Source organism: Bombus flavifrons, chromosome 6 (genome assembly GCF_040668555.2).
Source record: "Bombus flavifrons isolate JBK064 chromosome 6, iyBomFlav1_principal, whole genome shotgun sequence".
Classification (NCBI taxonomy): domain Eukaryota; kingdom Metazoa; phylum Arthropoda; class Insecta; order Hymenoptera; family Apidae; genus Bombus; species Bombus flavifrons.
In genome coordinates, this window is record NC_138447.1 from 8,126,125 (window position 1) to 8,138,990 (window position 12,866).

Here is a 12,866-nt window from a genome sequence, read left to right on the forward strand (position 1 = left end):
GGGTAATGGCTAATAGATCATCTATTAAAGTAAGATTAATGCATAGAGATGGTAGACACTGCTCATAATGAGATTTTATTTTAAAATCTCTACTAATATTGTAATTCGATAAGATCGCACATCATACTTAAAGACTAAATTCACAACTGAGCAGCATGAACTCTGATACTCCCTGTATTAAGACCTCAAAACTTTAATGAATATTTTGTCTAAATTGCATTTCTAAAGCTATCTTAAATACTACACTATAGATCCCAGTATAACAGATAACAATATACATATAATTTGTGCAAACGACAATTACGGTTTTCCAACTATATTCTTACCAAATTCTTTCTTTGCTTTTGCATAAGCAAATATGTTGGATATGACATTTAAATTCCATTTGTTGTACAGAGATCTATTGGAATGCAAAGAAATATATAAGTGTATGTAACATTTCAATCAGAATTTCATTGTATGCCTCTTTTTATATACAATAGTGCACTCTTTCAGTGTTTGCCGACTTTCACATTGACATAGTTTTTTCTTCTTTCATATATATGTATATCTGTATATTAATTCAGTTATTTTATATAATTATTTTCATATTTTTCACAAATAATATGTTAGTACAATAATTAAAATTGATTTAATTAAAGTTTATCAAGTTGGTCCTAATTTTGATGCATAGATTTTCTTTTAATTCCTTAATTAGAAGCAAGAAATGTAAGCAAAGCACAATTATTATAATTTACTAATCATTTGTCATTTTATCTATTCCTAATTGTAATATTGAATGTTAGTAAATTATCACAAAATCAATTGTCATTCATAGAACTGCTAAAATAGTTTTGTTTAATTTTTCTGATTATTACATACTATATAATTGAGCTTGAAAAACCTCAGGCCATGTTGTGTAAACTTATTAAAACAATGGTTATATAAATATAGTGATGTTTCTCTTGACTTCAAACCATAACATAATGAATCTAAAACACAAATCGCGAACTGTCATTGGACTCACAATTTTTGTGTCAAACGTTCTTATTTGTGTTATGCAGCAAGCATTCCGAACGACTTATTTATAAATTTTAATATCGAACTACTATGGTGTTAAATAACAATTACATTTTTTTCCACCTATATTGATTTTTATCGAACTGTACTCTTTTCTTGAATATTTTATACATCATATAAGTTGAACTGATCTGTGTATCAGCTCTCTCTCTCTTATTATTGGCTATATTATAATCTTTGACTGTAGATACATTTATCTAAAACGCTTGTAAATGTAAATAAATTAAAATCATAAGTAATTGTAGTAGACACAGAATCTAGACACTTAAATTCTGGAAATTGTCCCGATCCTGCAGGATCGCCTATGACAAAACATATGTGAGTGTATTTCTATAGGTATGCATATGTATCTGAGACATATAAGGAAATTGATTTAACCATTCGTAATAGAAGCTATCAAAGCCTCAATCATCAGCTCGCATACCCCTTACTTCTCCTTGATCTCTTTGCTGAAAAATTTAAAGATTGTTTGCAATTAAGTGTGAGGTATAAATTGCAGTAATTTAAAGTGAAAAAGTTACTTACTCTATCTAATTCTTCTTTTGTGCTTTCCTCAATTGCTCTAATATCTTCCATAGTTAAACCATACCAACGATCTATCCAACAAAAGACTTGCCTATGGAAGTTAGTAAAAAGACGCCTTTCTGCTTTTTGTATAAAGTTTTCAACACGACTTTGTAGACCAAACCATTTAAATTCACAAGTGACTAACTTATAGCATGTCATTACAGGTTGAACATTATTCTTCCAATCTTTACCTATAAGAGGACCCCGACCTGTTTTCACAGATTTAAATTTGGTTGGGTCCTCATCCTCTTTGTAATCAGTACTTGCAATTGGATCATTTGCAATATCTATATGTATCACTTCTCTTATCTTTAATTTATCAGGAGGTAATTCATGAACCTATTAATTAAAAAATAATAATATAATACATAAAAAACAAAATGAAGTATTTTTTTAATTTTTATACACACATTATGTTGATTTCCAACATCATCAATGTGAAATGATTCGATCATAATTACAAAGTGTTCTTTCATATATCCAGGATTCTGTACAAAAGATAATAATAGATAAAAATACACATCAGAAAATCATTAGGAATATTTTTATGAACAAATTGTACTTACGGTAATGACCGTTTTGCAATAAGGATAAGCATTCCAAGCTTCCTCATGAATTTCTAAGGAATTCTTTGGCAGCATAATGCGAATAAAAGCAGGCACTTTACTAGCTAAATGATAAATCTTGTATGTATATTGACCTGAAGAATATTTGCCACCAAGCAAAGGATAATTTGTGAATGGCTCATTTTTTAGTACTTGTATACCCTCTCCTCCTCCAGTATTATTTTTGCTAGCTTCTGCTACAGAATACAGCTGAGCCACTTGATACTGCCATAAAGTAAATCACATTTTATAATAGATATCATAAAGACAGTAAAAAATGTATTTTAATAACGAAAATGTATAAAATAAAAAATAACACCTAATTACCTAAAAGTATAACTTGTCTTACAAGAAAACTGTAACATCTATAATTTATTTATTAAATAAAGTATTATTAAATTATACTAACTTTAAATAATTCTTTTCCCTTATAAAGTATAAAAGTAAAACAAGCTTAATAAACATATGTTACCAGATAATTCAAGACTAGGCTAAGGTAATTGGGCAGAAGAAAAGATTTGTTACATCACAAAATTAAGTAACAATAAATATAACAATGAAATCAGCATGATCTGGTAACATTTGTCGTATACACTGGAATAAAGATTCAAAACAACATTCAAAATAGTTACGTGCTTGTAAATAAGTATTAATTAAATGATTTGAATTTTTCCTAATGATATAGTAATGATGTAAAAGCTAATTTAAATTGTTTCTTTTTCCATAGTAATAACACATTTCAAAATGGGTCATTATAATAAGACCTTGCTATTCATTAAATACATACCTCTTTCACATTAAGAGGTAAAGTGACACGGCTGAAACAAAGAGAAATAAATTATATTTGTGTTCAATTAAATAATAAGTAAAAAGATGACTATATATTTATGAGCAACGACCTTGAGTACACTTAAGTATGATATTAAGTACTATACATTAAGTATCGAAAACCAAACGATAGATAATAACGTATGACGAATGAATATCTTTTGAAACGTTACTCATCAGTTAAAATGATATTTTCATCACATATTAAAATTTTGTCCGTATGGATGGCAAGGGATGAAAGTACATCCCTCTTTACCCCTCCAATCCCACCCGCCGTTAAAGATTAGTAACCATATCTCCAAGAATTGCTTTTAAATGTTCGACGACTACTTCCTTATCGCGCGATGTGTTAAATTAACAGCGAAAAATCTCGAAAAAACTTACAATTCTTTGATGAGCATTTTAACAAGCAGAGCACATGGGCTTCAGTAATTTCAGTGCGACCACACAGAACCACCCTTGCTTCAGCAAATTCACTCGTGTTATCTCTCAACCCGCAGTCATACGCATACAACGGCGTCGACTTCTCAACCGACTGCCACACACTTGTATCACCGACCAGACACACTGCTACAGCCACTAAAGAGCACACATACTTGCGCACACGAGTGCATTGAATTTCCCCACTCTTATCTCACAGACACTTTGCAAATGACGTCATGCTTACATGCACCTTAGTTCGCATGCGCATTTATCATCTATCAGTTTACAATAATTTTATCTGGGGATTTTGTATAGAAATATGCAAATAAAAATATGGAAACAATTACTAGATATATCATTTATTAATTTATTACCTATCGCTAGTGAATCATATATTTAATTTACAGTTCCTGTTTGATTCAATTTAGAATATATTTAAATACATTATGAACGTATATATGTATGTATATATGAATGAAATTTGAAATTGAAAAGCTACAAAATTCACCATGACTTTTATGAAAATTGAAAATAAAGGAATACAGGATATATAAATGGGACATTATATTTAAATCGAATAAACATTCAATTTCAATAAGGATTATAATTTACAGTTTATAGCTTCTAATATAATAATTAAGTTATGCAGTAGGATTAATTACATAATGACATAATAATAGATATTGGAATAAGGTAACGTATCGTGAATTTTAATATCGCATGTATTACAAAACACAATATATTATAATTTTTAACAGCATAATTCGTAGCAATGAACAAGTTGTACAACCATTATAAATATTGTTTGCTGAATAAATTGTTAAAAATAAAAAATATATTTCTAAATATAAAAAGATATTTCTATATGATTAATATATTAAGATTTTATAAGTAGATAATTTTTTCTTATATACGTCTAAAAATAAAAGAGCTTTTTTGATTGGTTGATTTTTATCTGGATATTAAGGGACATTTTTACAGAAATTGTTAAAAGATATAATCATTAACTTTGGAAGTTACAACTTAATTTTTCATTAAGAAGATATTTATAAATCTATACGATATAGGTTATGCAATAATCGAATCTATGACACATAAGTTTCAAAATTTCTCTATGCAAGTATTTATAACTGTATAACAAATTAAAAGGTTATTCTATATATTCAGTTTTCAAAATAATATTAGATTGCGCGTACATGCAAATTTCGCATCAAAAGTAAGTTTTATATATTTGTATTAAATGTTGTTTCATAATGACATATTTGGTTATAAAATGTATATTGTGCATAGATGTTACATATCATGTAACATTCGTTGGCTCATTTTAGAATCGACTGTAATCGACGAGTCCGATTGATCGATATGGTTTGGTGTGTGTGACGAAATGTACTTGGATGACAGCGCGTATACTGACGCGCCTAAGAATATTTGGTTTAGGGTAAATGAAAAGATGGTACAGTCGTTTGAAAGTTAGAAGAGGGATTGAGTAACATGTACGCATATTTTTTCGCGAGGTGTGCTCATTGGTGGACTATTATAATTATCAATCGAGTTTCGTTGTTACATGTTATATAGAAGATAAGTACGTCAAATGTATGGTGGCTTGTGGGTGCAGAGAAGACGAAACGCGTGGGAAGATTAGAAAAGCTGGAGAAGCTACGTTTCGAAAAAGCGGACATATAAGCAAACAAATTGAAGAAAAAGAAAGACCGAAAGTAAGCGTTTCAAGATTCAAATCAGAATGGACGAATGTATGCTGAATGATTTGTTAGAATGCTCGGTATGTCTCGAGCGATTAGATACATCGAGCAAAGTACTTCCCTGTCAACATACCTTTTGCAAGAAATGTTTAGAAGAGATAGTTAGCACTCACCGCGAATTACGCTGCCCTGAATGTCGCATTTTGGTTGATGCTAAAGTGGATGACCTGCCTCCTAATGTATTGCTAATGCGTATTTTAGAAGGAATGCGAAATGCAGCTCCTAAATCTACGAAATCTATAACTAAAAGCAACGCAGGATCTCAAAGACTGTTTGGTGGTCACCAAGTTACTTCGACTCCTATTGTAACTACTAGTCCTACTCCTGTTGCATTCACAAATGAACCAGTTCGGCATGGTAATGCAACGGCAAAACAAGTTCAATTACACAATCTAACATATGGCCGAGCAATCTATGATTATGTGTCCAAAGTTCCAGGGTAAGTTTATAATCTCCTTGAAAATCAAGTTAGTATTTATTCAAACAGTATTTTATTAATTGTTTCATATTTTAGAGATTTGTCGTTTAAAAAAGGTGACATTGTTATCCTTCGTAAGAAAATTGATAATAATTGGTGTTTTGGAGAGAGTGCTAGTAGTCATGGAGTTTTTCCTTTATCTTATGTTCAGGTATATTAAAATATATTTTACAGTTTAATATAAAGATATAAAAAGTATTTAGTATTTAATGTAATGTTTTATTTATATAGGTAATCACACCATTGACACCAGATGTTCCTCAGTGCAAAGCTTTGTATGATTTTAGAATGACTAATGATGATGAAGATGGCTGTCTTACATTTAATAAGGTATGTGAATATCTATATATTTAATATTCAATAATAATTTAATATTAAATTTTGTATTCTTGTTTTGTAACAAGTATTGTAAAAATAATATAAATAATATTTTTAAATGACTTTACAGGGTGAAATTATTAGTGTTATTAGAAGAGTTGATGAAAATTGGGCAGAAGGAAAACTTTTGGATAGAATTGGCATCTTTCCATTGGCTTTTGTAGAACTAAATAGTGTGGCAAGAGCTTTAATGAAACTATCAACGAAGTAATTTTTATGATTTTGTCCTTAAAAATAAAGTTTAAGTATAGAAATTAGAATCAATAATTAAATAGTGATATTGATATTATGCGTGATTGATTGAATATGATAATGTTTTCTTTAAATAGTGCACAACCAGGTCCATCAAGAGTGGCACCTCCTACTCCCACTAATGAAGAAACTACACTCTTAATACCGACTGATCATTCGCGTAATTTACAAACAAGTCAACCTCGACCTCAACTTGTACAGGTATTATAAGTAAAATTAATTTAATTTATTATTATATTATTACATACCATTACATACAATTAATTTATATTAATTTTTTAACATTTCAAAATGCCAAAAATATCTTTAACAAAGCTTACCAATTTCTTACATTTTATCAACAGAATACAGTTTTACCAGTTTCTGACTCCATTTCAAATGTATCATCAGGAGGTAGTTCTTCAACTACTACTCCAAACACCCCTAATAGTTCAACTACATCTAGTAGCTCTAGTACTGCTCCAAGTAGTCCCAGTAGCCCAGCAACATCTCCTCCTGCAGTTGGAAATAGACATAATGTTAAGCGTCACAGTTTCACTGCTGTTAACACTGGCCATCAAGCTCATCCACATCACAGACACAGTGCTGAAATACTTAGTCCTGCAGTAGACAATGCCATTGGCAGCGGTACTAACAATTGCAGTAATGATTCATTTTCTTCACTACAGGTAAAAAAGTTTATTTAACAGCAACATGATTAAAAATTTTACAAACTTTATGTTTATAACAGTAAATTTTTATTTTCATTTCTCAGACAAGTACCAGCATTGCAGATCATAATCTTCGTCATAGGCGAAGCGGTAGTAGTGATCTTGCTCTTGCACAGTCCTCACAGAGTTCGTCTGTCACAACCGGAAATACTCATTTACCAGCTGCATACATAGCTCTGTATCCATATAAACCTCAGAAAGCGGATGAACTTGAATTACGAAAAGGTGGCGTTTATATGGTAACAGAACGATGTCAAGATGGATGGTTTAAAGGAACTTCTAATCGTACACAAAAGTGTGGAGTCTTTCCTGGAAATTATGTTACGCTTGCTAAGTATATGAAATACTTACAATAGGAATACACAACATAATTTCTTGATTTTAAATAATTCTATTTTCGTAGGTGTCAACGTGGCTTGTGTCGAGGTTCACCAAATACAGGACAGCATCAAAACTTTCCATCTTCAACGAGTCAAAATAATACCGAGTCACGGATAACTACTACTTATACCAAGAATAAAGGAGCTACTCCTCAACCTTATAATGCACGTACATTGTTACCACCAGAATTGCCACCACGTGCTATTAGTCCATCTTTTATGGTATCATCGTCTTGGCATGGGCAAAGCCAAACACAAAGTCAAGAAAACAGTCCGCCTCGATATAAGGAACAAAATTCAGCAAATCCTCTCGGACGTAGCCACAGTGCTGTTATGTCATCGAATATTTGTACGTAATGATTTTATAGAAAGCATTATATTAGAATATACATGAGATTGCTTCTTGTTTTAGCATCTCCTGGAAAACAGGTAACTTTACCACAGTCATTAATGACTACAACTACAGTTACTGGTGTTAGCAACAGTGGAACTGTTGTTACTGGTGCCACTTCTTCCATAATGAATGAAGTGAACAAAAGCCCAAATAGTGTTCTTCATGCAGTAGCTTCACCTTCTTCTACCGCATCTGTTTCTGCACCTAAAAACACTGAAAAGGTATAAGCTTATCTTTCCATAATATATGATATTTGTTTTCTTATTATACAAACATAGACATATAAATGAAACATACATATATACTTTCGAACTACAGCAGAAGGAAAAGAAGGATAAATGTGTTTCATTAATGCGCCGGTTAACAAATATTAAAAAATCAAAATCACCACCACCTACTACATATTCCATGGATAATCCTGTTTTTGAGGATGGCAATTCCATCAATCCAGTACATGTTCGGTAAGTTTTTTTTTATTGCAGTAACAGCAAGCCATGCTTTATATAAGTATGATAGCGTATTTGAATATACAAATTTAAGGAAAATAAAATAATTTTTGCATAAAATAATGATTTGCATGTTCGTAGCGTAATGAACATATTTTTTTAACAGTTTGCATGCATTGCTATCCAAAATTGTTTATGTTTTTGTGTACAATGTAAAATGTATGTAATTATGTATATGTATTTTTGTTATGTGTTGTATAATTGTTGAATTCACTGTATAATTGCAATGTTTATACATATATAGGAAAAAAATAGTAAATTAATTGTACATTGTGCAAAATAGTTAAAATTCTTAGATTGTTTTTTTTACTGTTTACCATATTTTTTAACACAATATGAGCTGCACGTGTTGAATTATTTGTCTAATTCTACACGGGGGGGTTGGGCGGATATATTTAAAATTAGATCAGGATCTTGCCCAAGTCAGTTGCTACAGGTGGGAGCTACACAGGAATTAAATGCTTCAAACAACCATCATCGTTTGTGTCCAGGCTCTGTCCAAGGACATGTCACATCTTCACAAAGACTAAAATACAAGGAGAGACCATCTTTACCGGTCTCGATCCTCCAGAGGTTAGTTATTGAAATTATATGTCTGACAAATAAAGTGACTGAAAATTAACATCTACAGTAAAATGTATTTATTTTGATATATTTGTCCAGCTCATATAGAAAACGGAAATTGTATTTAGTCTTTTATAATAAAATATGTACGTAATAATTGTGTGATGCATATGTTTAACTGAATTAACATTTGCAATTAGATGTATAATAATGCTATATGTACATATAGGTAAGTATGATGATAAATATTGCAAAAATTAGAAAATATGTGTTACAAATGCTTGATTATGTTGATGGCATTAAAATATATTTCATTCCTATTTTTCAGTTGCGTTTTCGTAGTTGTTATTGTTCTTTCAAATTATGGATTTTATCAAACATTTGCTTGTTGATTGAGTATGTGTGCATTTAATGCATAATCATTACATAAAGTTAACGAATTTCTTGAAACTATTACAATTCTACTTTTATTTTTATCATTAATATTCACAGATCTAACGAATCGGGTGGAATGGCATGTACACCGATGGGAAATCATCACCGTAAAAGTAACTCATTAGATGCTGGTATGGGAAAACAAACGAAGCAACAACTCACACGCGAACGGTAAAAATTATCATTTAAATCATTTTGCATTTTTATTTTTTATTTAATTATTAATATTTTTTTCTTTCAGCGAGCGAGTATACAGATTTCGTTGTATTGTGCCATATCCACCTAATAGCGAGTTTGAACTTGAACTTCGAGTAGGGGATATTATTTATGTACACAAAAAACGCGATGATGGCTGGTACAAAGGCACTCAGCAAAGAACTGGTCGTACAGGCCTTTTCCCGGCAAGTTTTGTCGAAGCTTTCTGAGATACAGCGCAAAACCATTTCGTATTAGAAACTTGTATATAATACTACAAGAGCTGATGGTGACATATTGCACATCAATTTTCAGGTTTATTAAAGGTATAATCATTAATAAAGGTAAGTGTAGGATTTAAATTGTGAAGTTAATCGTAATGTACTAAATAGTACAGTAAACATATACTTGTATGGTACATGTAGTATGTTTATATGGTTTTATTATGATTATAACATAAAGAATTTTTTTAATTATGCAATGAATGAAATGTAGTGAAATTGTCCAAAATGGATACTGCCGTTGATATTATATTCAACAGAAATTATTAAAGCAATTAAGGAAGTAAGAGATTATATTACAACAATACTGCCATTTGAACAAACATAATTACAGAAAAATGTATTATTACTGTCTCTTTTTACTAATACGAGATCAGTTTCATAATTCATAGTACAGGAAGAAGTCTATGAAATTATTTTATTTACATTTTAAGTTTTTGTTCACGTATAGTAATATTTTAATATAAGATAATTTGAATTTTCATGAAGCTTAAATTATTATTAAATATATTATCGCATACTTTTTTTGCAATTTTATACAAGCAATTGTTGCTTAAATGCCAGTTTGGAAAAAAAATAACGGGATTACTGTTAAGATTTTGTTTAATTTCTTTGAATTGTTGCATTTAAAAAATTTATATGATATATTCTATGGTGTTATTGAAGTTGTATGAACATAAAAAATTATATCATTTTTTATATCAGTATGATCAACTTTGACAAACGTTTCCTTTCATAGACATTTTTCTTAGAAAACTATAGTAATTCGTATCATATAGAAAAATGTAAAACATTTCACTATGAAGTGTGTCTTATATTGTATATTAATATATCTTTTTTTATGTAAAAATATACATATGTGAGATTGCGTAATGATTTCAAATTTTACGATGTTGGTTTTGTTAAATATATGGTTGGCTATATCAGACTGGCCTATATTTCCGCATAATTGTAGACATTTAGTTAAATAGATTTTAACAAAAAAGGTGAACTATAACATTAATACTTGTAGTAACATCAATTTTATATCTGTATTGTTCAACTGAATGTGTATGTTTTTCTTATTTACAAGTATTTAAACATTCAAGCACAGTAAGAAATTATTAAGGTGAATTAATGAGCTTCCCAAGGCTGAATAATAATCAATATTTGGTTAAATTTGTTATTTTCCACTAGATGCTATGCTAATATGAATTATGTATAAACATCTGCTGAAAACATTTTTTTATTAACGTTATTTTATCATTTTTAATTATATTCATTTCAAAACAATGTTTATCATTCATAGAATAAGTCTGATTGCGTGTTATTTTTCTATATATGTTATAATTTATTTAATTTATGTATCTGTGTCAAAAACATTATAAAAAAGTGTTTTATAAATCTTTATTATTGTACTCGTGTATTCAGTGGAAACAACATCAAGGTCATAAAATCAGTCAGGCGTTAAATTATGTTTATGCATGTTTCGAATGCTAAAATAACAATTTGAGTCACGTATATGGAGATAAGAAGTTCGAGCTGAATTAAAAATCATACGATATAAACTCAGAATTACGTTTTTCTTTGTGATATATTTAACAAAATATATATTATGCAGTTTGAGAAGCAGATTCTAAAAATACATAATTTATTACCTTTTATACAATGCAATTCACGAATGATTCTTGCTGATTATATAAAATGCTACTACATGAACCTGTGTCACCTTTTAATATTTTAATATATGACCTCGTTATATCGTTTCTACTGACTACATATATGTATAAGTGCATAGCACATAACAGACGCACATACAATATATGAATAGGGTAACAGAGGAAGAAATAACGAAAATATTTGATTTAGTGATTCAAAAATCACTAAGAATATAAAATTTAAATCTACTAAATTTTAGAAACATAGTTTTAGACTTATGGAAAAGATACTGACTATAAAAATTTCATATGTGTTTGTTTTTCTAATATATAAATTACCTTCTCTCTTCCTCTGATGTTATAAAAAATATATCTTCGTATTTAGTAGTATATACCATATAAAATGTATTTATATGTAGGTGTTTTATATAACATGAAATTAAGTAACTTATTAGTAGCGATAATATCTTATAAAACAAATATTACTTCATTATGGCAGATAAATTTCAAATAGTAATGCAAACAGTAATAATATACATTGATGTATGTGGTAATGAAAATATTGAAATTTACAAATGATATGATTTGTTGAACTTTATTCATTTTTAATTTAAAACGTAATTTGAATTACATTCTGAAATAAGTACAGTAATATGAATACAGTTTAGAATTGTAAATAAAATATGACTCAAAAAAAAAATTAAACTCAGTTTTCATGTCATATGATTATTTTATAAACTAAAATTGAGAGCAGTAGAATGTTATTTAAAATTCATATCTTGCATCCAAGTTTAAGTAATTTATACATATAGTAATCAAGTGTTTCTCAATAATTGTTAAATTTGATATAATATTTTTGTCTTCCTTTCAATATAATAACTATATTTGATTGTTGTTTACTAATTGCCTAGTATTTAGTCATTTTTATTTTAAAATAAAATTATATTATATCAAATTTATCTTCATATTATGCTCCGTATCATAGAATTAACATTTAAGTAACATTTAAGTTAAATATAAAAAGTATAATAAAAAAGCACTATATGCTACTGAAAAATGTATTTATGAGTGATTTCTTCCCTATGGTAGCATTGTATTTTACTACTTTTCAATACTTACAAATTTTATTGTTATATTTCATATGATAATTTAATTATATTAATATCACTAAAATATGATAAGAAATACAAATCACACTTAAAACACTAATAATAATGTCATTATACTATTTTAATATATATTCATGTTTGATTATTAAAAAATATTATTAAAATAGAAAAAATTGTTTTTTACAGATTAAATTTGTAAAAAAAATAGATAAAGTTTTTTTACCGCTTATTATGTCCAAAGTTAACAATAACAGTTCAAGATAATTTATTAATATCCCAATGGCAATAAATTACATAAAGTTCAC

At 28.9% G+C, this 12,866-nt stretch overlaps 2 protein-coding genes across 4 annotated transcripts; one reads left to right on the top strand and one right to left on the bottom strand.

Moving 5' to 3' along the window:
• Positions 1 to 433: 433 nt before the first annotated feature.
• vib (phosphatidylinositol transfer protein vib) lies at positions 434 to 3,645 on the bottom strand. Its single transcript, XM_069115515.1, has 6 exons — positions 3,444 to 3,645; positions 3,019 to 3,049; positions 2,193 to 2,456; positions 2,037 to 2,114; positions 1,585 to 1,965; positions 434 to 1,508 (listed from the first exon to the last, which is right to left on the bottom strand). Exons 1-6 carry the CDS (start codon positions 3,458 to 3,460, stop codon positions 1,464 to 1,466), a joined length of 816 nt encoding a protein of 271 aa, XP_068971616.1. The 5' UTR covers positions 3,461 to 3,645; the 3' UTR covers positions 434 to 1,463.
• A 944-nt stretch (positions 3,646 to 4,589) lies between these two features.
• Positions 4,590 to 12,861, top strand: POSH (SH3 domain containing ring finger posh). Of its 3 annotated transcripts, XM_069115875.1 has the most exons (15): positions 4,681 to 4,698; positions 4,811 to 5,681; positions 5,757 to 5,871; positions 5,952 to 6,050; positions 6,169 to 6,305; positions 6,428 to 6,551; positions 6,695 to 7,018; positions 7,105 to 7,394; positions 7,464 to 7,789; positions 7,853 to 8,055; positions 8,153 to 8,295; positions 8,746 to 8,913; positions 9,397 to 9,510; positions 9,581 to 9,878; positions 12,748 to 12,861. In XM_069115875.1, exons 2-14 carry the CDS (start codon positions 5,224 to 5,226, stop codon positions 9,762 to 9,764), a joined length of 2,685 nt encoding a protein of 894 aa, XP_068971976.1. In that variant the 5' UTR covers positions 4,681 to 4,698; positions 4,811 to 5,223; the 3' UTR covers positions 9,765 to 9,878; positions 12,748 to 12,861. The 3 variants fall into 3 exon arrangements, with proteins under 3 accessions (XP_068971978.1, XP_068971976.1, XP_068971977.1); XM_069115877.1 differs by lacking the exon at positions 12,748 to 12,861 and having other exon boundaries at positions 4,590 to 4,698; positions 8,832 to 8,913; positions 9,581 to 9,604; XM_069115876.1 differs by lacking the exon at positions 8,746 to 8,913 and having other exon boundaries at positions 4,684 to 4,698.
• The last annotated feature ends 5 nt before the right edge of the window (positions 12,862 to 12,866 follow it).

Excerpts from the sequence above, each read along its gene's own strand:
- vib (XM_069115515.1), bottom strand. Across the intron at positions 1,966-2,036 it reads ATGTTGGAAATCAACATAAT|GTTCATGAATTACCTCCTGA; the intron begins GTGTGTATAAAA and ends TTTAATTAATAG. Across the intron at positions 1,509-1,584 it reads CAAAAGAAGAATTAGATAGA|CAAAGAGATCAAGGAGAAGT; the intron begins GTAAGTAACTTT and ends TAAATTTTTCAG.
- POSH (XM_069115875.1), top strand. The coding sequence starts at position 5,224 with ATGGACGAATGTATGCTGAATGATTTGTTAGAATGCTCGGTATGTCTC. Across the intron at positions 7,019-7,104 it reads ATTCATTTTCTTCACTACAG|ACAAGTACCAGCATTGCAGA; the intron begins GTAAAAAAGTTT and ends TTCATTTCTCAG. Across the intron at positions 8,296-8,745 it reads ATCAATCCAGTACATGTTCG|ATCAGGATCTTGCCCAAGTC; the intron begins GTAAGTTTTTTT and ends ATTTAAAATTAG.